This window comes from Erythranthe guttata, chromosome 12, assembly GCF_056151865.1.
Source record: "Erythranthe guttata isolate IM_541 chromosome 12, IM_541, whole genome shotgun sequence".
NCBI classification, from domain to species: Eukaryota; Viridiplantae; Streptophyta; class Magnoliopsida; order Lamiales; family Phrymaceae; genus Erythranthe; species Erythranthe guttata.
In genome coordinates, this window is record NC_142544.1 from 2,852,643 (window position 1) to 2,878,106 (window position 25,464).

Genomic DNA, 25,464 nt, shown 5'->3' on the forward strand with positions numbered 1-25,464 from the left:
TGTAAAGATTAAACATCATGAAGAAAATGGATCATCAAATGATCGTTAGTTTTGAAATTTCTACATATTTTGTGTTATTTTATGTTCAGCCATCTCAAAAAATATTTCGGGTCATTGCCCTCGGACCCCTGTTATCATTTAGTCCATCATTTTTATCAGATGTTAATTATATTCTTTTAGTATATATATTAAATTTCGTCAAACACCCCCTTAAATTTATTTTTGATGCGTCATCAAAAAGGGACTCACGTTTTGAGTTGTTCTTCAATTCTAGCCTAGGTTCCCCGAGGTCTCAGTAACCAGCCTGTCGGCAGTGGCGAAACCAAGATTTGATATTGGGGTGGACTAAAGTTTACGAGGGCTTTCCGACTTTTTTTTTTTAATCTATTTGTATAATACATCATAAAATAGAGCTAATTGCATAGAACTCCCTGTGTAATTTGGAGTGGCTAAAAAACCCCTCATGTTAAAAATATTAGCATAGACCCCCCTATATTATTTTTGACAAAGCACACTGCCCCTTATTTTGAAATTAACAGTTGACTTACAGGAAATAACTAAATTAGCCCTCATATTTTCAATAATCTCCTCCCAACCCAATTCTTCCATCGAGTCCTCCGCCGCCGCATCACCACCACCTCACCACCACGGCCGCACCACCTGCCTTCCCACCCCAGTAAAAAATTATGCTTTATGTTTGATGGGTTCTTCCAGATCTCTTGTGAATCAAAACTTTGGATCGAATTATGTTTTGTGCGTTTGTGCCTGTTGGGTTTTTTGGTGATTTTATTGGGGAACTAACGTAACATATCGCCACCCTATTCTTCTCATCTCTTCGTCGGCGGCGGGTTTGGAGGCGGCATCATCCGAGCCGGATGAATTCATCCATGGCAGATCGGGCCCTCTCTCTCTCTCTCTCTCTCTCTCTCTCTCTCTCTCTCTCTCTCTCTCTCTCTCTCTCTCTCTCTCTCTCTCTCTCTCTCTCATACACAAGGTTCTATCGTGAAGTGCATCTTTTGTTGGTTTTTCTTCTTTTGCAAACAGGTTGTTTATGAAGATAAACTGCTGGATATTGTTTCCTTTTTTTTTTTGGCGAGGAGCAGATCTGAAGATGAAGGAGAAAAAAGATGTGGTTTTGAGAAATTATTAAATTGCTATTTGGTCCTATGCAATTTGGAGAGAGGACTTTTCTGAATTATTAGGGAGTGAATTGAAAATTCTGAAAACTTCATTTTGAGCTTATGAAAAATACTGGATAAATTTATAAATTTCAAAAAAAATATTTAAAGGATATTTAGGTCTTTCTAAATCCAAAATCAGACGCCCAATTGCACAAAGCGCGAGTGTATAACACATCAAGCTCATAGGGTCCTTTTTTGCCTTGACTATCTTTTACAGGGGGTTGTGTGCAAATAACTTTAACACGAGGGTTTTTTCAGCTATTCGAGATTACACAGGGGTGGTTTTTGCAAAAAACCACAATAAAATAAGTAAATATAATGCTCAAGATGTAATTATGGTAGCGCTTTGATATACCTAATTGGGCCGATCCAATGGGCCCACAATCTATTTAATAATCGGACCCGCTACACGAAAGCCCAAACACCTTCAAAATAAGGCTTGGGCCCAACAAAGTAAACCCAACCCAATAAATGACATATAAATAGATGTTTCACTCATATTGTTAATGTACGTTCTATTATTCACAAGTATTCTAGAGCACATATTCTCTCTACTATCTTCACGATCCGTACATCTGACTTTGAGCGTGGGAGGGGTTTCCGCTGGATCAACCATCGGCTTAGTTCACGTGTGTTATTGTCGCAGGGACCTCAGGATCATCTAATTGGCAAGCTTCTGATCCGCTTTGCTCTCTCAACTCGTTTACCACACTATCTCAAGTGATCTAAATAATTAACATCATCATTTTGGCGTCGTCTGTGGGAATGCAAACCAGATCACGTAGCCAGCAAGATCCTCCTGAGTCATCCGCTCGGAGAGAAAATGACACAGCTAACAACCTCCCGATCCGCGGAGGCTCTGGCTTGCCACCTCCTCCCCGTGCTCCGGATCCCCCTCACGATGTCCAAGTGAATCCCCCTCGGAATCCACCCTCGCCGATCCTCCACTCCCTGCTCCCCGAACGGTTCAGATAACCGAGGATGCACTCCAACGTATGATAGTAGAAGCCTCAACTCACGCCGCCACAGATGCGGTGAACCAGTACATCGCCACGGTGGGACCAAATGCTCCCCCTGCGATACCATCTCATGCTCCACCCTCGGTGCCGTCCATGGCACCATAGCCAGTCCAGAACAACAACCACCGAATAAGTGTATCCTCATCCACCTCGGACCCACGGTTCAGGGTGCAGCTATCCACCAATCACATGGGGGACAACCTAGACAACAACGTCAACGCTCACCCCAACGAGGTAATGCGTCTCCACGGAGAGTCCCTCTCCTTAATGAAGGAGAAAACGAGGTAAACAGTAGAGTGTCTCGCCAAATCTCTTTCCCCCAAATGAACAACCCAATTGGTGGAAGAGCGCCTGCCCCAGCAAGACGCAGTCCTTTCACCATGGACATCCTCAACGAGGTATAGCCTCAATGAGTGAAAATCTCAGGTTTACCTCAGTTCGAAGGAACCACCGACCCACAAGAACACATAGAGAAACTCCATGCCATGGCAGATTTGTATGGCCCAACAGATGCAGCAATGTGCAAAATGTTACGCACCACTCTCTCAAAGGGAGCCATGAATTGGTTTAACTCTTTACCTACAGGATCGATCAACATTTTCTCCCGATTATCGCAACACTTCACCAACCAATTCGCCGTCAACAAACAATATGCCAAAACCCCGGCACACCTTTTTTCTATCATACAGAGAGACAACGAAACACTCCGCTATTACATCAAGCGTTTTGTGGAAGCTGTCCACGAAGTTCCAAGCGTAGGACAAGACATGCTCTCAGGGATCATGCAACAAAATTTGAAGTCGGGTAGGTACAAAGAATCTATCGCCAGAAGGCCTCTTTGCAACCGAGATGAGTTGTTGAATCGAGCTGAGAAGTACGTGCCAATACAGGAAGCCTCTACCCATGCCCCTCCCAAGAGGAAGAGGGAAGATGACCGACAGGACATTAGGGGACGGGATGATCGACGTCTGCCACCCCCATCTCAAGGCCAACCATCTTCCTCCTACAATTGATTCACTCCGCTAAACACTTGCCACACTGAAATCCTTCACGTAATAGAACAAAAAGGTTTGGCGGAGCCTCCACGCCCCATGCACCCTAACGCAAAACGGGAAAATTCCGATCGATACTGTCGTTTTCATAAGGACAAAGGGCACAACACCGGAGAGTGTGCGCAACTTAAAATAGCCATTGAGCGGCTAATCAAACAAGGACACTTGGGCGAATACATCGACAAGTCCAAAGGCAAACGGCGAGATGACCCCCCACATCGAGATAACCAGCAGCGGCGAGATGAGGGAGGTCATCGACGTGACCCAAACAACAATGACAATCAACCCAATCTCGAGGTCATTGCTTTTATTTCGGGAGGACCAGAAGGCGGTGACTCACACAATTCAAGGCGCAACCTTGCCCGGTCACCACGCATGAGTCAAGAACATGCATCTCCCTCCGCCTCTGTATATCTGATAAGAAGACCATACACCAGCATTGTCTTCAATTCCTCAGACTTAGGGGTCCAATTGAGGCTCACAACGACTCTCTAGTGATCACGACCTCAGTGGCCAACTTTTTAGTCAACAAGATACAGGTCGACAACGGGAGCTCGGCCGACGTCATGTATACTCACGCGTTCACGCACCTGGGGATCGACAACGCCAGATTCTACCCCGTGAGTACTCCACTGAAAGGATTCACATGAGAAGATGTATACTCAAATAGTAAAGTAGAACTTCCCCTATCACAAGGAGATAGCCCATGCCGAGTGACGAAGATGGTGAAATTCCTAATAGTTAATACACCATCTCCATATAACATCATCTTGGGAAGACCTACGATACACGCTTTGGAGGGAGTTCCGTCCTCCTTTCACCAAAAATTCAAGTTTCCTACTCCCTGTGGGATGGGAGAGGTACTCGAGGATAGAAGACTCGCGCGAGAAAGCTACGCGAGAGCCCTACGTGAACCATCCAAGAAGCCCAAGCCATCCGGAAGGAGAGATGACACCCAAAAACCCAACAACCGAATGGGTCAACGCGATCATCGAGGCCGATAGAGAAATCCTCATCAGCGTACCAGACGATAACATCAAGCTAGCGGTCGTCGAAGATCTTAAGCTCGTAGAGCTCACACCTGGAGATGATTCCAAGCTCCTATGCATTGGATCCGATTTAGATCCAAAGATGGAACATTAGCTAATCAACTTCCTGCGACACAATGGAGACGTGTTCGCTTGGAAAGCCCAAGATTTGTCGGGAACCCCTCCTCAGGTGGATGTACATCGGCTCAACATCGACAAAAGGTTGAAGACGGTCAAACAAAGGAAGCGGACATTTGGTCCCGAACGCAACAAACACATCAAGGCGGAAGTTGTGAAACTTCTAAAGGCAGGGCATATACGACCAGTTCAGTATCCTAAATGGTTGTCAAACGTAGTACTTGTTCCCAAGCCCGGGGGCAAGTGGAGGCTGTGCGTGGACTTCACCGACCTCAACAGAGCTTGCCCGAAGGACCCTTTTCCTTTGCCTAGGATCGACCAACTCATCGACTCGACCTCGGGGTGCGAGCTTCTCAGCTTCCTTGACGCGTATCAAGGATACAATCAAATATTGCTCGCCCCAGAAGATCAAGAGAGGGTTAGTTTCGTCACAAATCAAGGCATCTACTGCAACCAAATCATGCCTTTCGTGTTAAAAAATGCAGGGGCTACTTACCAACGTCTAGTGAACACAATGTTCGCAGACCAAATCGGCAAGAATATGGAAGTGTACATCGACGACATGAACGTAAAAAGTATCAAGGTCTCGGACTACTTAGCCGATTTAGGTCAAGTGTTTCGCCATCCTGCAAAAAAACAAGATGAAACTCAACCCCCTCAAATGTTCTGTCGGAGTTCGGGGCGGTAAAATTTTTGGGATATATGATATCACAACGAGGGATCGAAGCTTATCCCACGAAAATCGAAGCCATCACCTCCATGGCTCCACCAACATCAATTAAGAAAGTCCAACAGCTTAATGGCTGTTTGACATCTTTGAATAGATTTATTTCGCGGTCGGCGGACTGAGGTCTCCCCTTCTTCATGATTCTAAGGGGTGGAAAAAAATTTGAATGGGATGAAGCTTGTCAAAAAGCTTTCATCGAGTTGAAGTCATATTTCGAGTCTCCACCCTTACTCACGAAACCTCAGCCCGGAGACACCCTCCTCCTATACTTAGTGACCTGATCAGCTGATGCCATAAGCGTGGTCCTCATCCGAAATGGACATAAAGGTCACCAGCCAATATACTACATAAGTCGCGCCCTTCAAGGAGCTGAACAATGCTATACCAACATGGAAAAACTCGCCCTCGCCCTCATCAACGCAGCTCGGAAACTCCGACCTTACTTCCAATCACATCAAGTGGTGGTTCTCACCAATTACCCCCTGAAGCAGATATTAAGGAGTCTCGAGACATCCAGACGGTTAGTCAAATGGGCAATAGAACTGAGTGAATACGGGGTAGAATTCAAACTCCGCCCCGCCATCAAGGCGCAAGTATTGGCCGATTTCTTAATAGAAATGACCTTGGTAGAAGAGAGCACCTCCCTCCCCGCTTGGTCCGTCAGCGTTGATGGATCTTCCACAGCCACAGGAGGTGGCGCGGGTATCGTATTATCGAACCCCAACAGAGATGAATTCGAATATGCTCAGCGATTCGAGTTTACAGCCTCAAACAATGTAGCTGAGTATGAAGCATTGATTGCTGGAATCCACCTCGCCCTAGCAGCCGGAGCGCGTAAGCTTCTAATACAAGGCGATTCTCAGCTCGTCGTTCCACCTCGCCCTAGCAGCCGGAGCGCGTAAGCTTCTAATACAAGGCGATTCTCAGCTCGTCGTTAACCAAGTACTCGGAACTTATGAGGCCAAAGAAGACTTCATGGCCAAATACTTAGCCCTCACACATACTCTGTTATCGAAGTTCAAGAGCTACAAAATAAAACAAGTACCTCGCTCCAACAACATCCATGCAGACAAATTAGCTAGGCTTGGAAGCTCCATGGCAAGCATTGGGAGTCGGAAAGTTACTCTCCTCACCTCGTCTCAACCAGAGATAGCTTCAACCGATGAAGTGCATTACAATGAGGAGGATGAACCATGTTGGTTCACTCCAATCATAAATTATCTCAAGAATGGAGAACTTCCAACTGACATCACCCAAGCACGGAAGTTAAAAATGAGAGTCGTTCGCTTCGTAATAGTGGGAGAAGAACTTCACAAACGAGGATTCTCATTCCCTTATCTCAAATGCCTCGACCCAACTACAACAACTTACGTACATCGAGAAGTACATGAAGGAATTTGCGGAAATCATTTGAGTGGTAGAACCTTCGCTCTCAAACTATTGAGACAGGGTTACTACTGGCCAACAATGCATGAAGACGCAAAGAAATTAGTCCAGAGGTGTAAGCCTTGCCAAGAGCATGCCAACATCCCTCACATGCCAGCGGCATTAATGCAACCGATTGACAGCCCCATCCCTTTCGCCCAATAAGGAGTGGACTTAATCGGACCATTCCCGCCCGCCACCGGAGGGCGCGAGTTTCTTATTGCAGCCGTGGATTACTTCACCAAATGGGTGGAGGACGAACCCTTAGCGCGAATTTGGGAAGAAGAAGTCATTCAGTTCCTATGGAAGAATATCGTGTGTCACTTTGGAATCCCGCGTTCCATTATTTCAGATAATAAAAACCCAATTTTGTGGCGACAAAGTGAAGAATTGGTGCATCGTCTTAGACATCAAACAGTTCTTCACATCCGTAGCCAAGCCACAAGCTAACGGACAAACTGAGGTCACGAATCGCACCATACTCCAACACCTTAAAACAAGGCTTGGAAGTGCCAAAGAGAAGTGGGTGGAAGAATTTTCCAGCGCACTATGGGCTTATCGAACAACCCCACGAGCACCAACCGGAGAATTGCCTTTTAATTTGGCTTTCGGAATAGAGGCTATCGCACCCGTTGAAATTGGTGAACCTTCTTAGCGAGTCACCAATAATGTAAGGTCCGCCCTCGATCTTTCTAAGTGGGAGACTTAGTCCTCCGAAAAGCTGAAGCCTCGATTCCCATTGGTAAACTAGACCCCAAATGGGAAGGACCATATAAAATCACACTAGTGGTCAACATTGGAGCATATCGTCTCGAGAACCTTGACGGACACCCTATACCCAAAACCAGGAATATAGGGAACATCAAAAGGTTTTACGCTTGAGGTATACATCCACCTTACTTCAAATTTGTTTAAGTTATCATCCGCATCTTCCTCATACAAAAGTCGCTTAAAAACAACTACCCTTGCAGGCTTCGCGACCTTTCACATCACTCGTCTTGCAAGAATGCCTCTAAACGCTTGAGAAGTTACTACTCCATAACGAGGTGCGTAAACGTTCCACCCAAACTGGGAGGGTATTAATATTACCTACATCAGTATTCCATAACCAACTTTCATCACCTTCTTATAGATTGAGAATCAATTACGAGGGGATGTCTGCCGCACATCACTTGCCCAAAGAGGAAAGATAACTCCACACTATCTCAACAAGGGTAACCCCACTTCTACTAAGTGATATCACACACACCCTCTTGGATAACTATACTGACATAATAATGCCATCCCATTTGACAAGAGTTATTACGCAACAAATCACCGCAAATCACGAGTTGATTTCATATCTCGAAATGCGAGAAAGAGAAACGGTCCCCATATTGGGCATAGAGACACCGAAGTCAATCGACATACCCCCAATACAGCAAGCACGGACGAGTACAAGGAAGACGTGGAAGAAGAATAAATTATTAGAGTCACGTATAATAGTTTTCATTATTTCGACTCATTCGCTTTTTACAAGTTTATTTCCCTTCGCCTAACGTAGGCTTGTGACAATTCGCACTTTTCATTATTGAATAAATCAATTTTTTGTTTTACTCTCAATGTTATTATAACTATACTATTTAACCGTTACGACGAGATCATATCATTACAACCCTACGAATACTTAGAGAAATTAAGATCATCTATATAGCCTGACCAACTGGACTATTTGAGTCTCTCGATGTTGTTTTAATGGGTCTTCCTTTTAAAACGTGGCCACGGTCCTAACATACTCACGATCCATGCGGTCCAAACAAAAAGCACGACCCTTAACAAAAACCTTGGGAGATTGATCCCCTACATTGCGTACAATGTTGAATGTAAACACATATAAGCAATGCATAAAACTCTTGACAGTGTCAAAATAAATAAATCAAAATAACAAACTTCAAATGTCAAATGCGGAAGAAAATTCAAAACGAAATAGTAGTTGACATAACCATCTACGTCAAAAAAAATAAACTAAGTCTTCCACCTACAAGAGAGGTTAACTATCCTAACAAACTATCATATAACTCTAAGCTTTCCCACCACGAGCGGAAGACGCCCCCATAGTGGGACCATCAGTAACCATGTCATCCACAAGCTCAGTGTCCGTCTCATTGAAATCCTCCCTCTCATCTCCTTCATCGGGAATACCGGGCTCCATCCCTCGAATGACCCTCTCACTGATCCCACCCACCTTGCGAAGGTATTTGCGGCATGTCCGAACTAATGGCTTGTAGACTGCAGCCAAAGCGCGTTCCTCAATCATAGCACGACAAGATGTACTACCTTGGAAGCTACGTTTGGTTTCCTCCACGATGGACTCCCTATAAGTAGCACCCCCCGATGTAGCGAGAAACCTCTATCCCGTTGCTTTCTCGGCCTCATACTTCGCTTTCAGCTGATCATAACACTTGTCCAACTTCTCAGCATCATCCTTATAGGCCATCGCCTCACCTCGACTAACCTCAAGCTCCTCCGTCCTTTGAGCAAACTCCTCCATCCTCTCAACGAGATCGGACTGCGGTATCTCCAACTGGCTTCGAAGTTCATCTTCACGCGCCTGACTTCGAGCCCGCTCCTCTTCTTTCTTAACTTCCGCTTTCCCATCTTACTCCATGAGGTACCTCCAAGTACCTAGCGCCTATATAAATACAACAAAAATCAATTACACAAGCAAAAGAGGGAAATAAGAATAAAATAAAATTTTAAAACAAGCACTCACCCGGCATAAGTCTCAGCCAACCAACTCAAGCATGTGAGAATAACCCTTACCAGACATCCGAGCACGATTATAGTCCCGAACGAAACCCTCGGTACTCATCATCGCCAAACCACAGGCCGAAACATCCCAATAGGATTCTTTCCCATCACGATTCGCCCAAAATGTAAACAACTGCTTCCCTACCCCACCATCGAATGCATAAGGGACCTCCGGGTCTACCCAATGACTCTTTGGCGCAGCAACGTACTCGGTATCCAGTGTCTTCCCCTTTTCATGATCTTTCATAGATTCACGCACCTCCAATTCACTAGCATAGCTACAATCGTCTTCACTCACTCGAGGAGTCTCAACACGAACCATCTCTCGAGGCAGGCTTCCCGAAAAATCTCCCAAATTCGAGGGAGCCTTCTTCAATGACTTCTTCCAAGTCCCATTCGCCTTAGCTCGAAGCGCCGAAGAGTCGATACAATCATCTACAAAAATAGAGACAAAAGAAAATAAACCCGAAGAACAACACATCAACCAAAAAAAAAACAATTCGATAAAACAAAAGGATATGCGACGCTGACCATCCGGGATCAAACGCTTAGGATCAAATTCTACATCACACAACCTAGATTCTCTGATCCTTTTAGCCATATTCTCGGTAATTTTGAAATTCTCACACGTGCGATTCCAAATTAAGGGGACGTCAAAAGAGCTCCTCACATAAAAGAAACGGGACTTCCAATCCCCCCATCACAACTTCACACTCTTCAAAAACTTGTAAGGAACCCGCGGATGAGCACAAAAGAAGGGTAAATTATTCGGCCGATGCAACGTTAACAACGCCTTGAATAAATTGACACTACTAGGCAACCCCACTTCTGACACTCTATGGTGAAACGCCTCAAGCGTGAGAAGCACAGTCGGACACAACTGGCTATACCCTATCTTAAATTCATCACATATTTTCAACAAAGTCGGACGCGGAGTGATCTGACAAGTGCACGTCAAATACGCCAAATAAACCGTATAAAACCCGACAGGTGGCGAATACAAACGCTTTCCCTTATGAGGCAAAAACATCTCGATATTCCTTGGCACTCCAACCAACCACGAATGGACCGCAGATGCTCTTCAGTCAATGAACCATCAACATCAACCAAATCAAGATTGAGTGACTTAATCTTCTTTTGCCTCCTTGTATCCATCTCAACATCATCAAGCGAAATATCATCCCCATTTTCCACTTCGACCATCGCTGCCACTTCACCATTCGATCTCGCAAGCTCACTCGACGAACCGCGCCGAAAATACCTGCCCGACGAGCCGTCACGCGCGCGAAAAGCCCCCCAGACGCTCCCCACGCGCGGCCATCCTCTCCTCCAACGTGCTGCCACACGCGACAACCCCAGAACTATGACACGCGTGCGCGTCGCCATCGGCATGCACATCGCTCCAAACGCTCACCAGGAGCGCACATTTGCCCACCCTTATGCGAACCAATGACGTGCGCGCATCTACCTACCTCCTCAGCCGACGCGCGCGCGTCTCTCTCCCTCCTCTCTCTCTCCTCACCAGGAGCGCACATCTCTCTTTCTCTCTCTCTCTCTCTCTCTCTCTCGGTCACCGTGCAAGCCACCGAGCCATCCACCCCAACCGAGCCACCCACCCCAGTCGAGCCGCCAACATCATCAGCTACCTCGTGGTGCGCATGCGGCTGCACGGCTCGAGCCGTCGTCCACAGCCAAGCCACCATCAAACACCCCTCTTCCCTCGATCCGTGCACCACCAGCCGAAGATCCAATTTCCACACCCGATACTACAAGCTTATCGCGTTCCGTACTCACAGTACCAAAAGTTTTCTCGCCCCTTTAACCGGATCTCAAATTTTAATTTGCAAAGATTTCGACTTACCCGGATTCGACATGATAAATATTTTTCTACGAATAAACAAAAAATAAAAACTTATACTCTACCACAAAAAATAGAAACAATAACACAGAGGAAGACCCAAAAATTAAAAATACTTACCCATACTTATTCCCCACATGAGGTTGAATTTAATTCTCTGCACTGCAAAAGGACTCTATTTATTTGACTCTGGTATATTATTTAAAACCGTTAAATATATATCTTGCTGCCAAATAAATATGATTACCCCCTATTTTAATTAATTACGAATTAATTCAACGGCAATGGGAACCAGTCAAGCCACGACACATTTAACTTTAGGAGTTAAATGCAAATACACCCCCTGTGTTAATTCTAAAGACCAAAAAACCCCCCGGGATAAAAAAAGTGACAAAGACCCCCCTGAGAAGTGTTCAAACAAGCATACTCGACCCATTTTATTTTTATTTGTTGACCGCTCGTGAAAAGACGAATAAACCCTCGGATAACTCTGTCCAACCACAAAAATTTATGACCCAAATGAAGTTGTTAAAATTTTCAATTCAGTCCCTAATACTTTCAATTATACCCTCTTCCCCAAATCAAAAAAAAAAAAAACACAGACACAAAAACACACACTTTATTTTTTAATTCTCTGCTCACCTCACTCACCCCACCCCACCACTGTCGTCGCCGGCTCCATTCATGGGCTGAAACCTCTCTCCGGAAACCAAGCTTCTCAACCCCTAACAACAACAAATTTCCTCTCAACTCAAAATTTCTTACAAAATTATTCCAATAAAAAGAAAAATTCAAAATCATGATCCACAATTTCAACACCATTACACGTCGTCCCGCAACAATAAATCTTATTCTCTCCTAAACAAAACACTCACTTAATTCCAGATTTCTTCACCCATTTCCTCGGGCCCGCCCATTTCTTCGGTTTCCCCAAAACCGAAGTTTACCTCCACTTATGCATTCCGGGTTTGCTATTGTCGTGGTTATTGTTTGAGATTTCCAGCGAACCGACGGCCTTGACAGAAGGGGAGATGGGTGGGGGTGGGGCATGATTGGGTTGGGAAGAAGACGATGGGTGGCTTTTTACGCCATTTTCATTGTTCTTCTTCTATCTGAATATGTTTAAACATAATTTATATATTTTTCATTTTATTTGTTTAAATTTAAATATTATTAAAAATTCATATTTGTATGCCATTTTATTTTTTTTTCTTTTTTAATATGATTAAATATAATTTATATTTTTTCATTTTATTTGTTTAAATTTAAATATTATTAAAAATTCATGAGTAGTTTAATTGTTTCATCTTTCATGAGTGTTGATTCAGGAGGGTAATTTTGTCTTTTCACGCACAAAATGTACAAAAATCGCACAAGTAATCGCACACACAGCGAGTGAATGACACGCACAAAGATTAGGGGGGTATGTGGCTTTGACTATTGATTACAGGGGGGCTTTTGTCACTTTTTTTATCCCAGGGGGTTTTTTGGTCTTTAGGATTAACACAGGGGGAGTTTTTGCATTTAACTCTTAACTTTAGACACGATCCGGAACCCTTTCGACAAATCTTCCATCTCGACTTGAGAGTTGGGGGGCTATATGATGTGCCTAATTGGGCCGACCCAATGGGCCCACAATCTATCTAATAATCGGGTCTGCTACACGAAAGCCCAAACACCTTCAAAATAAGGTTTGGGCCCAACAAAGTAAACTCAACCCAATAAACGATATATAAATAGAGGTTTTACTCATTTTGTTAAGGTACGTTATATTATTCAAAAGTATTCTAGAGCACATATTCTCTCTACTATCTCCACGATCCGTACATCTGACTTAAGTGTCGGAGGGATTTCCGCCGGATCAACCCCGGCTTAGTTCACGTGTGTTATTGTAGCAAGGACCTCAGGACCATCTAATTGGCAAGCTTCTGATCCGCTTTACTCTCCCAACTCGTTTACCACACTATGCCAGGTGATCTAAATAATTAGCATCATCACGCTTCAATCCACATTAAAAAGGAATTGGGTGGGCTAAAAATGAATTAAATGTGCTAATTAGATTAAACATTTCATAATCTACTGAATAATCGGAAGATCGTCGATGTTGATACCTTACACACGTGAAATATTGAATATTTTCCCATTTTATTGATAGTCAAACGATGATGACTAATTGCAGTGTCTAATGCCCACATAGTTAATGTCTCCTCACTACAAAAAACGACATCCCGTTAAAAGAAGTGACTGTGATAGTGAGATTTTTACTTTTGTTCCTGCAAATATGAAATCGTATTAGATAACTTAAAAAAATAAGGGATTTCATGTAAATTCACACGAAATAAAACAACATTTTGAAAAGAAAAAAAGAAGCATTTGGTGTTGTATAGCACGAAATGAGGTGTTTCATTCCGTGCAATACAACACAAAATGCATATAAAAAGGCAAAATTCGAGAAAAAAAAATAAACTGTATTTTTCTACCTTAAAATTGAAGTCGGTTTCATCTATATTGATAGTTGTGCTCGAACTGATATTGTGAGGAAAAAAAAATCACGACTTGAATTTTTTTAAGATTTCGGGATTGAGAGGATTTGAATAACATTATAAGATTTGTCAAAAAATAAAGGGTAAATTACACTTACATCCCCGATCTATGCTAAAAGAACTTTAAGGTCCCTATAGTATCGGTAATTACAATCGCCCCCACAAAACATTGTTTGAAACCCTAACGGAATAATGCATTAGATAAGTTATACCCTTAGGGTTTTAACGGTCTATTAGTTTCAGGCAGTGGTGGTAACAACATAGAGCTAGGAGGTGACATGGATGTCATAACATTCCTTAAATCTTTATTATTTTATATAAGATTTATAAATTTTCGTCTATGGTAGCATTAACAGCCCCGCGGGAAAAAATATAGTGCATATTTGTCCCCAGGACATGAAATCTGGGCTCCGGTAATTGTTTCAGGGGTGTGGCTGTAATTACCAATACCACATGAACCTTAAAGTTATTTTAGCATACTTCAGGGGTGTAGGTGTAACTTACCCAAAAATAAATTATTTCGCACAAATAATAACAAATTCTATGCAATTTAGTTGGGCTTGGGCCCATTAGGAAAATTGTTACTTTTAAAAAAGCCCAACTTTGAATATTCACGAAACTGAAAAATATGAACATACAATATAGTTTCACAGAAGACTGAACTAATTAGGTTTTCTGTAGGCAAAAATGAGAACGTGGCAAGCTGTTAAACTATTAATTATATATTCTTTTTTTTATTTCTTCTAATTATCCTATAAATATATTTTAATTTTAGTAATTTAAATGGAATATTCTTTCTGTAGTTTGAGTAAAAAAACAAAAAAAGATAATAATCATATAGACATAGTCTTCATACATGTGCACAATGTTTTTTCAGATAAGTTGCTGAGATGTCATTCAATATATAGAGATTTAAAATCTATATAAAACAGTTGTGTTAGATATTTTTAATTATTAATTAGTCAAGTTAGATATTTCCAGAGGCTTAAATATTTGTTTCTGCAGTTGATTTAATTTGTTTGTTTGTCAAATCGAATTCGGAAAAAAAAAATTATTAAATCGAACTCTAGTACTTTCGGATTTGTATCCAACGTTTTTATTTATTTATTTACGGAGCCAAACTCGAGTCAGAGTGTATAATGAACTAAAAAATGAGCTCGAGCTTGATTTATAAGTTTAACGAGCTTGCCAATGTAATTAAAGCAAACAAGGGGGTCTGTTTTTGTAATTTTAGCTTTATTTGAATGTGGTGTTGACAATTTACCATTGGTTATAAGGTACATTATTTACAACTACCTCCCCTGAAATTAGGTTAAGTGTAATTACAACTAGACCCCTAGACCCTTGAAAATAACGTATACCTTATTTCAGGTTGATACTAGCTAGTAAATAGTAATTAACTCATTTAACAATTAAGTTTTTTGAAATTTTATTTTTACTCTTGACCGAATATTGAGTAAATTACTTTACCCTCCCATTAGGTTAGAATTAATTATCTGTAAACCCCTCATATTTTCACAAAATTACAAAGACCTCTCTAATGTTTAATTTTAAATAGAAGGGCAAATTACGGCCACCCCATGAGCTGGTATAATTACGAAAAAAACCCTCTTGTTTGCATAATTACAACCACCACTCAACTATGTATTTGTTTGTCCGTCCACCCTTACGATGTCAAATTTACCCTGTTCATCTGGTCGGTAAACCAATCGAACCGAACCGAACGAAAATTCATACATGCCAATTACCAAACCGTTATGTCTTAAAATATTTTTTTATAAATTTTGGTAATTTGTTTCTTTATCGAACCGAACGCTAAACGGTATGAAATTTTGGCGTACCGCATTTTCTGTTCAATTTTACAAAATGAACGCTCCTACATTTATCAACTGGAGAGATTTTTTTCGTAAGATAATACATAGTTAAGGGGTGCTTATAATTATACAAACAAGAGATGGTTTGTCGTAATTTGGCCTTACCTAAGAGAGGTGGTCGCAATTTGCCCGAACTAGAAATATAATAATAGGTGAGTTTTTTTTTTTTTTTAAATTAGATTAATAACAAGGGACCGAATGCAAAATATGAAAGAAAGTATGAACCTTTAAGAAAACGTCAAAATGATGATGTCACTTCGAGCCTTTTGTACTACTCCTGGAAGTGATGAGGGTCATTATGCATTAATAATGTGATTAAGTTACTAAAAATAGATTAGTTGTGACATCCCACAACTGCTAACCCAACTTTTTTTTTTTTTTTTTTTTTTTTTTTTTTTTTTTTTTTTCTTTACCAACCCTCATTAGGAGAGTTGGTACCTAGCCTTTACTAATAGGGTAACGGTCTAGGGTTCGAGTCCCCCCTCCCCTACTTCCCCTTGTAATGGACTTGAATTTACTCAAAAAAAAAAAAACTTTTTTTTTTCTTTACCTAATAAAGGTTATCCAAACTTTTTTCTCACGACGACTGTAATCATTAGCGATTAGCGGAGCCAGGATTTTAAGTCAGCGGGGTTCGAATGTATTAAAAGAAATTTGAGGGGAGGCTGATAATATTATTATACACTATTTTTTGTATATTTTATATAAATAATAAGGATTTGAGAAATGTTGGGAGGCCATGGCCCCTCCGACTCTATACTAACTCTGTCAGTGACCACAATACATATTTAATATTTTCGACGATCAAATCATCATATTACTCATTTGCAATGTCAACCCAGTTCATTAAAAACAATTTCAATCTAATCGAAATTTTAGAAATATTTCAAAATTCTTATATATTTTTAAGTAACATTTTTTAGATTAATTATATTGCATACATATATATTTATGATGTGTTCTAAATGTAGTTTATGTAAAAAAAATAAAAAAAAAATACATAATTTTAAACATAAACTATTAAAGTGGCATAGTATATATTTTATTTTTTAAAATTTACATAGTTAGAGTAGATTATATTTTCTTCGACAAACAATTCAACTAGTATTCGAAAAAATACTCAAAAAAAAAAATAGAAGTGATACGAATCTTCAAAAAATCCAAAGTCAAGATGAATTCTCACATATCTCAAAACAATCAGTACAAGTAAAATTAATTTTTCAATTTCAAAAAAAAAAATCGTAAATTTCCTGAGAAATTGTTTGCCGGTTTATCCGATTTTGAACCGTAATTGCATCACTCATACAAAGATCAAATCTTCTGTCGAAATGAGGAGAAAGCAGCAAAAGAGAAAGACAAGACAATATAGCATATTGGTCATAAGATCGAGTCATAAGAAGAGGAATTGATGAACCAGTAACTATCTTTCTTTAAAAAAAAAAAAAAAAAAAGAAGAGAAGAATTATAGGAGCAATATGACAAGAGTGTGCAACCACTATTACTTAAAAGGAATTAAAAATGTATATATAAATAAATAAATAAAGAAAAAGCAAATTAAAGAAGAAGTAAAAGGAGAACAAGACATATATCCCTTAAAGCATAATTTACCTGTTTTTTTGGCATCTCATCTTCTTTATGCATATGACCTGTTTTTTTTGAGTTGATTTAATGGTAGGCCTGGCCATTCAACTAAATTACCATTTTATCCTTTGTTCTTTTTTTAATTACTTTAAACTCACGTTAATTAATTTACTAAAAAACCCACGTTGATTACAATCTTAATCATGGTCTAAAAGCAGCATTAGTGTTAATCAAGAAATGATGATGCACAATCATTAATTAATTAAAAAAAAGATTAAAAATCAAGAATCAAAACAAATGTTAATTAATTAATTAATTAAAAAAGGTTAAAACTTTTTCTTGCTTCTGTCTCTGCCGCCGGAGAAGATGGAGCCGAATCCGAATAGATTCGCCGGAGGAACATTTAACACGTGATTGAATTTAAACCCATTGATGTAAGAAGAAGAAGAATGGCTGTTCTTCTTCAACGGCGGCTTCGACGACGAGGAATACGCGGATTGCGGCGGCGGCGGCGCTTGCTTCGGCGGCGCGTATTTCGGGAAGTTCTGTTTGTGAGTATTTGAAACCGACGAGCGCTTACCGCTGGAAGCGGAGCCGGCGGAGTTACTTCTTGACAGGAGCGGCAAGGGGCAGAGGGTTCCGCCGTAGCCGCCGCTGCCGCCGCAGTTCAAGCTCGAGCTCCGCTTGAAACGCCAGAAGGACTTCTGCTTTTCCTCCGGCGGCTCTGCAGTTACTACCGGGTTCTTCGTTTCATTCGCGCTCGCCGCGGCGGCGGACGGCTTGCTGGGCGGCGGGGGTTTCTGCGGCGGCGCCGCCGGTGGAAGGGCGGATGACGGCGGCGGCGACGGTTGTGGTGGTGGGTTTTTGAGTACTGGAGGCGTGGCGGCGGGGGAGAGTCGTTTCTTGATTTGGATGGGGAGAATCTTGCCATCGAAGAAGAGCTCGTCGGCGGAGGAGGAATGGTGGTCGAAGCTTTCCCGGAAAACGCAGAAGTCGAAATCGATGGCGGAGGAGGTGGTGGTGCGAATGTACTCTTCGACTGGTACGACGTCGGATTGGGAAAGATCGTGCGAGAACGAGATCCGAGGACTCATCCCCATTGTCGGACTGTCGGGAAAAACTTCGATCGCCATTTTTTTTTTCTCCGGCGAAAAAAAAAAAAAAAACTGAACAGTTTTTTGGCTAAATTTATTTATTTATTCAAAGTGAGATAAGAAAAAAGCATTAAAAGGGGGTCATTAGCAATACACCCCTCCAATAGATAAAAAATAGTGATATGTCCATACCATAATTCTTCCTTTGTGAAAACCCCCTAGAATATTTATTTCCAATTTTACCCTTATACTACCCATTTTTTTTAATAATTATCTAGCAAAATTCCTATTACACGTTTTTTTTTAATAAATATATACTATTTACAACATTCCTATTAATAAGGCAACTAAATCCGCATTATTTACAAAATTCCTATTAATTAGGCACCTAAATTCCGCTAATTAGGATTAATTAGTACAATTTATCTCAATTATTCCTTTTTTCTCTCTTTCTATAATAACAATTTAATTCCTAAAAATATGCTTCCAAATTCCTAAAAAATTGCTACCAAATCAAAAAAAAAAAAAAATTCGGATTTTATTTTTTTATTTTATGTTTTATATTGTTTTCGGACTTTATTTAGTCATTTTTTATTTTTATTTTTATTTTTAATATTTTTTAATAAAAATAATTTTTTTTTATTTTTTTTAAACAAAAAATTGAATTTTTTCTCTCCACAGGTTTGCAACGCCGAATATGACTTATGGTTGAATATGACTATATGTGACTATATTAACAATCCAATCAATATCCACACAAAAAATCAATTTGAATCTACTTACTAGAAGTCAACTTGAAAACAAGATGATAGATTATATTCAACAATAGTCATATTCGAATATGACTACAGTCATATTCGAAAAATACATAAATATGACTATAGTCATATTCGAATATGACTATAGTCATGTTACTGCTGTTGTTCATATGTGAAAAAAAAAATCGAAAAATACAAAAATAAAGATAGAAAAATAACGAGAGAGAGGGATGGGAGTCGACGACAACGGCGGTGGTGGCGGTGGTGAAGGAAATAGAGTGAAAGAGGGGGCGATGGTGGTGGTGGTGGCATCTGGAAAAAAAAACTGAGAAAACGATAAAGATAAAAAAAAAAAAAAAAAGAGAAAGAGCCTTACGTGGAAACGAAGGAGGAGGCGACGGCAACGAGCGGCGACGGTGGTGGTGGTATACAAATCTATGTGGAGACGATGGTGGTGTAAAGAGAGAGAAATCGACATAAACAACGAACACGAGAAATTAATAAATCACTAATCGAGTGAATCATCGATAGTCATATTCGAACCAGTATAGTCACGTTAATGCTTCTGCTCCAGATCTGGAGAAAAAAAAAATCGAAAGTAACGAAAGAGAAGGAGGGGGAGGCGACGACAACGACGGTGAATGAAAGAGAGAGTGGGGAACAAACAAGAAATTCATAAATCACTAATCGAGTGAATCAACAATAGTCATAATTATTAACAAAACAGTGAATATGACTATTATGTGACTACTCTGTAAATCGAGATACAATGAAATCTGATACAACTCGGACGACACAAACCCCATACATTTTGCTCTGAACAAAACAAACGCTCGTAAATTGCGAACCAAACATTATAATCCATAGACTAAATTAAGAAAAAAAAATAAAAAAAAAAACAATTACATACAATTTCTGATCTTTTTCACGCAATTTTTCTTCAACATCAAGCATAGAGCGCTACAAAGACGACGACTAGGCACCTCGATCTCGCCCAAAAATACTTGTGTATATACAAATATGTCAAAAGACGAAAAAAAGGAAAAAGGAAAAAAAAAAAAAAAAGACGAAGAAGAAGAGAAGAGGAGAGATTGAGAACGTGAGAGAGAGAGAGGGAGTGAAAGAGTGAAATAAATTATATCACATTAAAAACCTAATCACATAAGGGCACTTTAGTCTTATCATGTCTAGTTAGGGGGGTCTCACTAATTAAGAATGAAACTTGGGTGTAGGCAAAAGTCTTTAATAGTCAATTGGGTTTAGTTCAAAATATTTTCTATTTGAGGGGGTTATTGCATATTTCCCCTTAAAAGAATGGAAACTTGAAATGCCAACCGTCAAACTGGACTTTTATTTGCATGGAAGTTTTTTATTTATTAATTAAAAAATAAAAAAGAAAAAAGAAAAAAGAAATTCAGAAACAACTGTCGATTGGAGAAATTGTGTTCGAAATTTTCAAAATCAACGACTTTAATAAATTTCTGCAAGAAATCGTTGAAGATCAAAGATCATAAATAAAATTAGGGGAGACACACCTTTTGAAAAAGAAATTGTTTTTTTATTTTTTTTATTTAGAAACAAAGATTTATTTTTGGAGACGTGATAAATTTATTTTTTTGAGGATGGAGACGTGATAAATATAAAAAAAAGAAAGAGAGTGGGAAAATGATGGTAGCGTTTAGTTAAAGATAGAGGTGTAAACGAGGCGAGCGACAAAAGCTCAAACTCAAACTCGAACTTTTTGAGCTCGAGTTTTCAGACCAGTCGAGTCTAACACAAGCTTTTTTTTTTCAAATTATAACTTATTTTTTTTAAATATAATTAATATAAAATAAAATAATAAATTCATATAAATAAAAAAAAAAATTATAGGTTATTTTTTTATTATAATAAATTCTAATAATATTAATAAAAAAAATACACAAAATGGGCTTAGGCTCGAGCTCGAGCTTCAGCAAGCTCTGCTTGCTGAAGTCCAAAAACAATACTCGAAGAGCTTGAGCTCGAGCTCTTAAAAACAGTCAAGCTCGGTTGGTTTACACCCCTAACTAAAGAGGCGGGTTTTCATTTTTATTTATTTATTTATTTATTAATTATTTTTATTATTTTGAATAATTAAAGAAGGGAAGACATGATTTTGGATTAGTGCAGAAATGGGGTATAATAGGTACACAAAATGTTGAAACAAACCAAAACATATTTTGTGGCAGCATTTGACACATATCTGGCAAGAAGCCCACTCCTACAACTAATAATTCTTTTTATCTCTGATAATTCTCTGTGTTTTAATTTTTAGTCGGTCAGAAATTTACAAATAAATACAAATAAATACTTCCAATAATAATAATAATAAATAAATAATATATCTCACTTTATATAAATATTTATTTTTCGGCTAATTGTCCTCATATATGAAATCTCATTATATCCAAAATAATAATCTTAGGAAAATGATTAGTTATGTCTGAAATCTCAACTTATTGATGTTGTAATGAGATTATCATGTTTTTGTTTTTGTTTTTCTTGTGTCGTGTGATATTTATTGCTTGAAGTATACTTTTCGATTTCAATTATTAGAAGAAATCACTGTCTTGATTTTATATATTAATACAACTTTTAATTATTTTATAGAAATGGTTTTAGACTATAGAAAAATATATTCACGGCTGCTTTTAAAACTATAGCTTGTAAAAATAATTTATTTTACGGAAAAAGGAAAGAAGCAAAAGCTATATATTCATAAACACATTAAAGAAAATAGATTGTGAGGTCAATTGGTTTGGGGGTGATAAGTTGGTGTAAGGTTTTAGGATCGAGTATTGGCAGTCGCAATGTGGGAATTTTAATTTCAATGAGAGTTGAATTTTTGTGCGCATCAGATTCAGATTCGCTACTCTAACATGTTGTTGAGTCACTGTAATTTACGTTCATTTATCAAAAACTTATCGAATCAGAGAATGGAGATCCCGGGGCGAGAGATTTCACCTTTCTTAGTGCAAGAATTGGTCATATATTACAAAGTTGAGTAGAATGGCAACCATGCCAAATAGGAAAATAAACACTTTCACCTAAAAATAAATAAAAATTATGCCAATTGCAAAATGAGGAGTAGAGAGCAAACAATTGTCAAAGTAGGAAAAATCAATTGCATATAGATCTAAATTGACAAGAATTGAGGACCATATTCATTGAGGAGATGATAGTATAACATGTCACATTAAAAGATGAAATGTACACAATGAGTGATACTACCTCTCCCCTTATTATTTTTTAGGAAGTAAAAATGAAAAGTATTAATTAATTTAAATATTTAATCTTTAACTCGATATTTCATCTTAGCTCTATAGTGGATCTCCACATCCCCACTTATGTTACTCATCATGCTAATCAACTCCCTCTTGGTCACAATTTGTCCAATCAATAATTTTTAAATTGAAATATATATATATATATATATATACATTTTTTTTGAATAAAGTCCTATTAAAATAAATAAATTATCACCATAAATTACCTTCACCTTTCTAGAGTTTAGAAGATGGATCCACCACCCATAAAATCACTCAATGTAAAGTATTTGTCCAAAATCTATTATGCTACTTTCCATATATATATATATATATATATATATATATATATATATATATATATATATATATATATATATATATATATTATAATTTTTTTAATTCTTATTTTATTTTTCATCATGATTTGGTGGTGAGCAAAGGGTCCATATTAAGTATGAGGATACCAATAATTCTTGATTGTGAACATTTCATTTAACTTTATTTTGGCAATCACATTTCACATCCTATATCTCTAATATCTATGGCCACTTGCCCATGTGATCAAACACTTAAAAGAAGTGACTCACAACATCAATTAATGTTGAATGTCCTTATCTCCTATTTCTGTCATATCATCAAAATATTTGCTAATTTCCCTTACAACCTTAACATAAACTCATTAATTGTGTTGTAGACAAAATAATACTTTTGATCTTCACATTAGCAAGTAAAATGACTAGTAGCTTGCTTTGGAATTTTGCTTCTTATTTCAAATCCAAATTCAAACCTTGTTATGATATGGTGAAGTCTGAGAGCGGCATGATTCAAACACTAGACATCTACTCTAATAGTACATGCTAGGTATCAGCTCGCCTACTGATCGAGGGTTGGCAGCTTGCTTTGGAGTTTCTTTATGCAATTTGCCTGAGAATATGATTTTTTCTTTATTAGGCGAATTTGAATATTGTTTTCGAGCAAGTTCAACTATAAGTCAATAACACACTTCATTCTTTAAATTTATTTATAATTGTACAATATCTTCCTTTAAAATGCAATAATGGGATATTGCAACAATTTTTCAAGATTAACAATAGTATTACAAAGATACTCTACCTTTTGAGCTTTACCTCATATATATTAATTAAGATAGTTTATTGACATGTTGAAAGAGAAAGGAAAAATTAAAGCAAAAGATGTTTTAGAGTTGTAAAGTCCAAAGAGGATATGCCGAAAAGTTTTGTAGATAAATGGATAATAATAAAAAGAAGTATGTATATTATTCTTTCAAAAGTTGGTGAAAAATAAAATCTATTTAATATTCTTTTACAAAGAATATTCATTTTTTTCATTTAGTATCAATAAATAAATAAAATTGTTGCAATGATGATTTATGTATTATCAATATCGTGTTGTTGTGACAACACACTGCCTACGGTTTGTGGGTGATTATAGGTAATTATGTATGGATTGAGAAGTTTCACAAGATTGTCATATATATGAATGTGTATTAAATTTTTAAATATTTAATAGGGCCCTATTCAATATTGTTCTTTAAATTGCAATATTCTCGTAGCTTGCATTTAAATTTGATGAGAGAGAATTTCATCAAAGTAGTATCTTAAATGATTTCATATAAAATTTAAGATAAATTACGGTCACCTTGAATTAATGTCAAACTATGAAAAATTCTTATGTTTGGGTAATTGCAAACACCTTTTCAACTATAAATTTTTTTACACGTCCATATTTGCGGTGTTAAATTTAGTGGGTTTTTATAAATTATGTGAAATATTCTCAAGTTTGTACCCGTCTTACCTCATTCTAGCTCCACATTTTGAAACATCAGAGTGTGTCTCTTGGCTTGTAAATATCAAATTGTGGTGAATTAGAAACTGTATTTTTGCACAAAACGAGTACAAACTAAACAACATACCACAGACTCTAGAAGATTATGTTGACTTTGATACCATAAGGGTAAACGTATAAGAAGATTCATAGTTGAAGAGGGTGGTTGTAATTAGTCAAACATAAAATAATTTTTCATAATTTGACATTACATCAGGGGATGACCGTAATTTACCCTAAAATTTAATATTGGGTGAGTACAATATCTCAAAATCTAATTCAAATCGATATTGTTGATTATATAATAAAAAAAACTATTTTAAATTTTGAGGAATGCATATTAGATCATGTCACACTACTATATTATCAGATAAGTTACGATCACCTCTTGAGCTAATGTCTATTTACAAAAGCTTCCGTCATTATTATATCGATTTTTGATTCTAGATTTCTTACACTAACAACCTTTTGTAGGGGTGGATGTAAGAGATTTACAAATTATAAGTGACTAGATATAATTTCTCAAAAAGTAGAGTTGTTTTGTAATCACACTTTACCTCAGGGAGGTGATTGTAATTTACGTTGATATGCACATGTCTAATTTATAAATGCATACAAAATAGGCTATGTATATGGGCTTGTATAGTTGAAGGCCGATTTATAAAGAGAACAGATTTCTGATCCACTAAAGCCCATAAAAAGCCCACTGAATAAACACTTGGGATTAATGATGTAAATGAGCTCGATGAAAAAAAAAATCGAGTTCGAACTCGAGTGGAGCTCGAACTTTTTTGTAGCTGTTATGAACTCATGAGCCGGCTCGCAAACCTTCTTTTTATTATTTATTTATTTTATGTATATTATTTTCTATTTAAATAATATAAAATATTATAATAATAATATAAAAAATAAAAAATATATATAATCCAAGTTCATTATTTATTTTGTTATAATATAAATAATTTTTAATAATAATATAAAAAAATGAGCTTGAACTCGTCAAAATCGGCTCAAGCTTGACTCCTTCATACCCCTATTTAGGATGAAATTGAAATGAACTTTTCGATTCTCATCGATTCAGATTAAAAAAAAAAATCCAAATTGGGAAAATGTTTTTCATTCGCACTTCTGAGTTCTGAATATTTTTATTTTCATCGAAATTGGAATATAAGTGGAATTCCAATTTACAATCCGATTTTAATATATGAAAATAGTAAAATTATGTGAATATAATTTTAATTTATTCCGATTTAGTTTCATT

General features: G+C 38.1%; 4 protein-coding genes across 4 annotated transcripts; 3 read left to right on the forward strand and 1 right to left on the reverse strand.

Annotated features, from left to right (window-relative positions):
- Window positions 1-2,685: 2,685 nt before the first annotated feature.
- On the forward strand, window positions 2,686-3,747 carry LOC148766221 (uncharacterized). The gene is made up of 2 exons (XM_088826823.1): window positions 2,686-3,166; window positions 3,260-3,747. Exons 1-2 carry the CDS (start codon window positions 2,686-2,688, stop codon window positions 3,745-3,747), a joined length of 969 nt encoding a protein of 322 aa, XP_088682949.1.
- Window positions 3,748-5,534: 1,787 nt separating this feature from the next.
- LOC148766222 (uncharacterized) lies at window positions 5,535-6,047 on the forward strand. The gene has a single exon (XM_088826824.1). The coding sequence runs from the start codon at window positions 5,535-5,537 to the stop codon at window positions 6,045-6,047; it is 513 nt and encodes a 170-aa protein (XP_088682950.1).
- Window positions 6,048-6,120: 73 nt separating this feature from the next.
- LOC148766223 (uncharacterized) lies at window positions 6,121-6,735 on the forward strand. Its single transcript, XM_088826825.1, has one exon. The coding sequence runs from the start codon at window positions 6,121-6,123 to the stop codon at window positions 6,733-6,735; it is 615 nt and encodes a 204-aa protein (XP_088682951.1).
- A 10,707-nt stretch (window positions 6,736-17,442) lies between these two features.
- LOC105961287 (uncharacterized) lies at window positions 17,443-18,441 on the reverse strand. The gene has a single exon (XM_012985524.2). The coding sequence runs from the start codon at window positions 18,347-18,349 to the stop codon at window positions 17,543-17,545; it is 807 nt and encodes a 268-aa protein (XP_012840978.2). The 5' UTR covers window positions 18,350-18,441; the 3' UTR covers window positions 17,443-17,542.
- Between the last annotated feature and the right edge of the window lie 7,023 nt (window positions 18,442-25,464).

Excerpts from the sequence above, each read along its gene's own strand:
- LOC105961287 (XM_012985524.2), bottom strand. The coding sequence starts at position 18,349 with ATGGCGATCGAAGTTTTTCCCGACAGTCCGACAATGGGGATGAGTCCT.
- LOC148766222 (XM_088826824.1), top strand. The coding sequence starts at position 5,535 with ATGGAAAAACTCGCCCTCGCCCTCATCAACGCAGCTCGGAAACTCCGA.
- LOC148766223 (XM_088826825.1), top strand. The coding sequence starts at position 6,121 with ATGGCCAAATACTTAGCCCTCACACATACTCTGTTATCGAAGTTCAAG.
- LOC148766221 (XM_088826823.1), top strand. The coding sequence starts at position 2,686 with ATGGCAGATTTGTATGGCCCAACAGATGCAGCAATGTGCAAAATGTTA. Across the intron at positions 3,167-3,259 it reads TAGGGGACGGGATGATCGAC|AACAAAAAGGTTTGGCGGAG; the intron begins GTCTGCCACCCC and ends TTCACGTAATAG.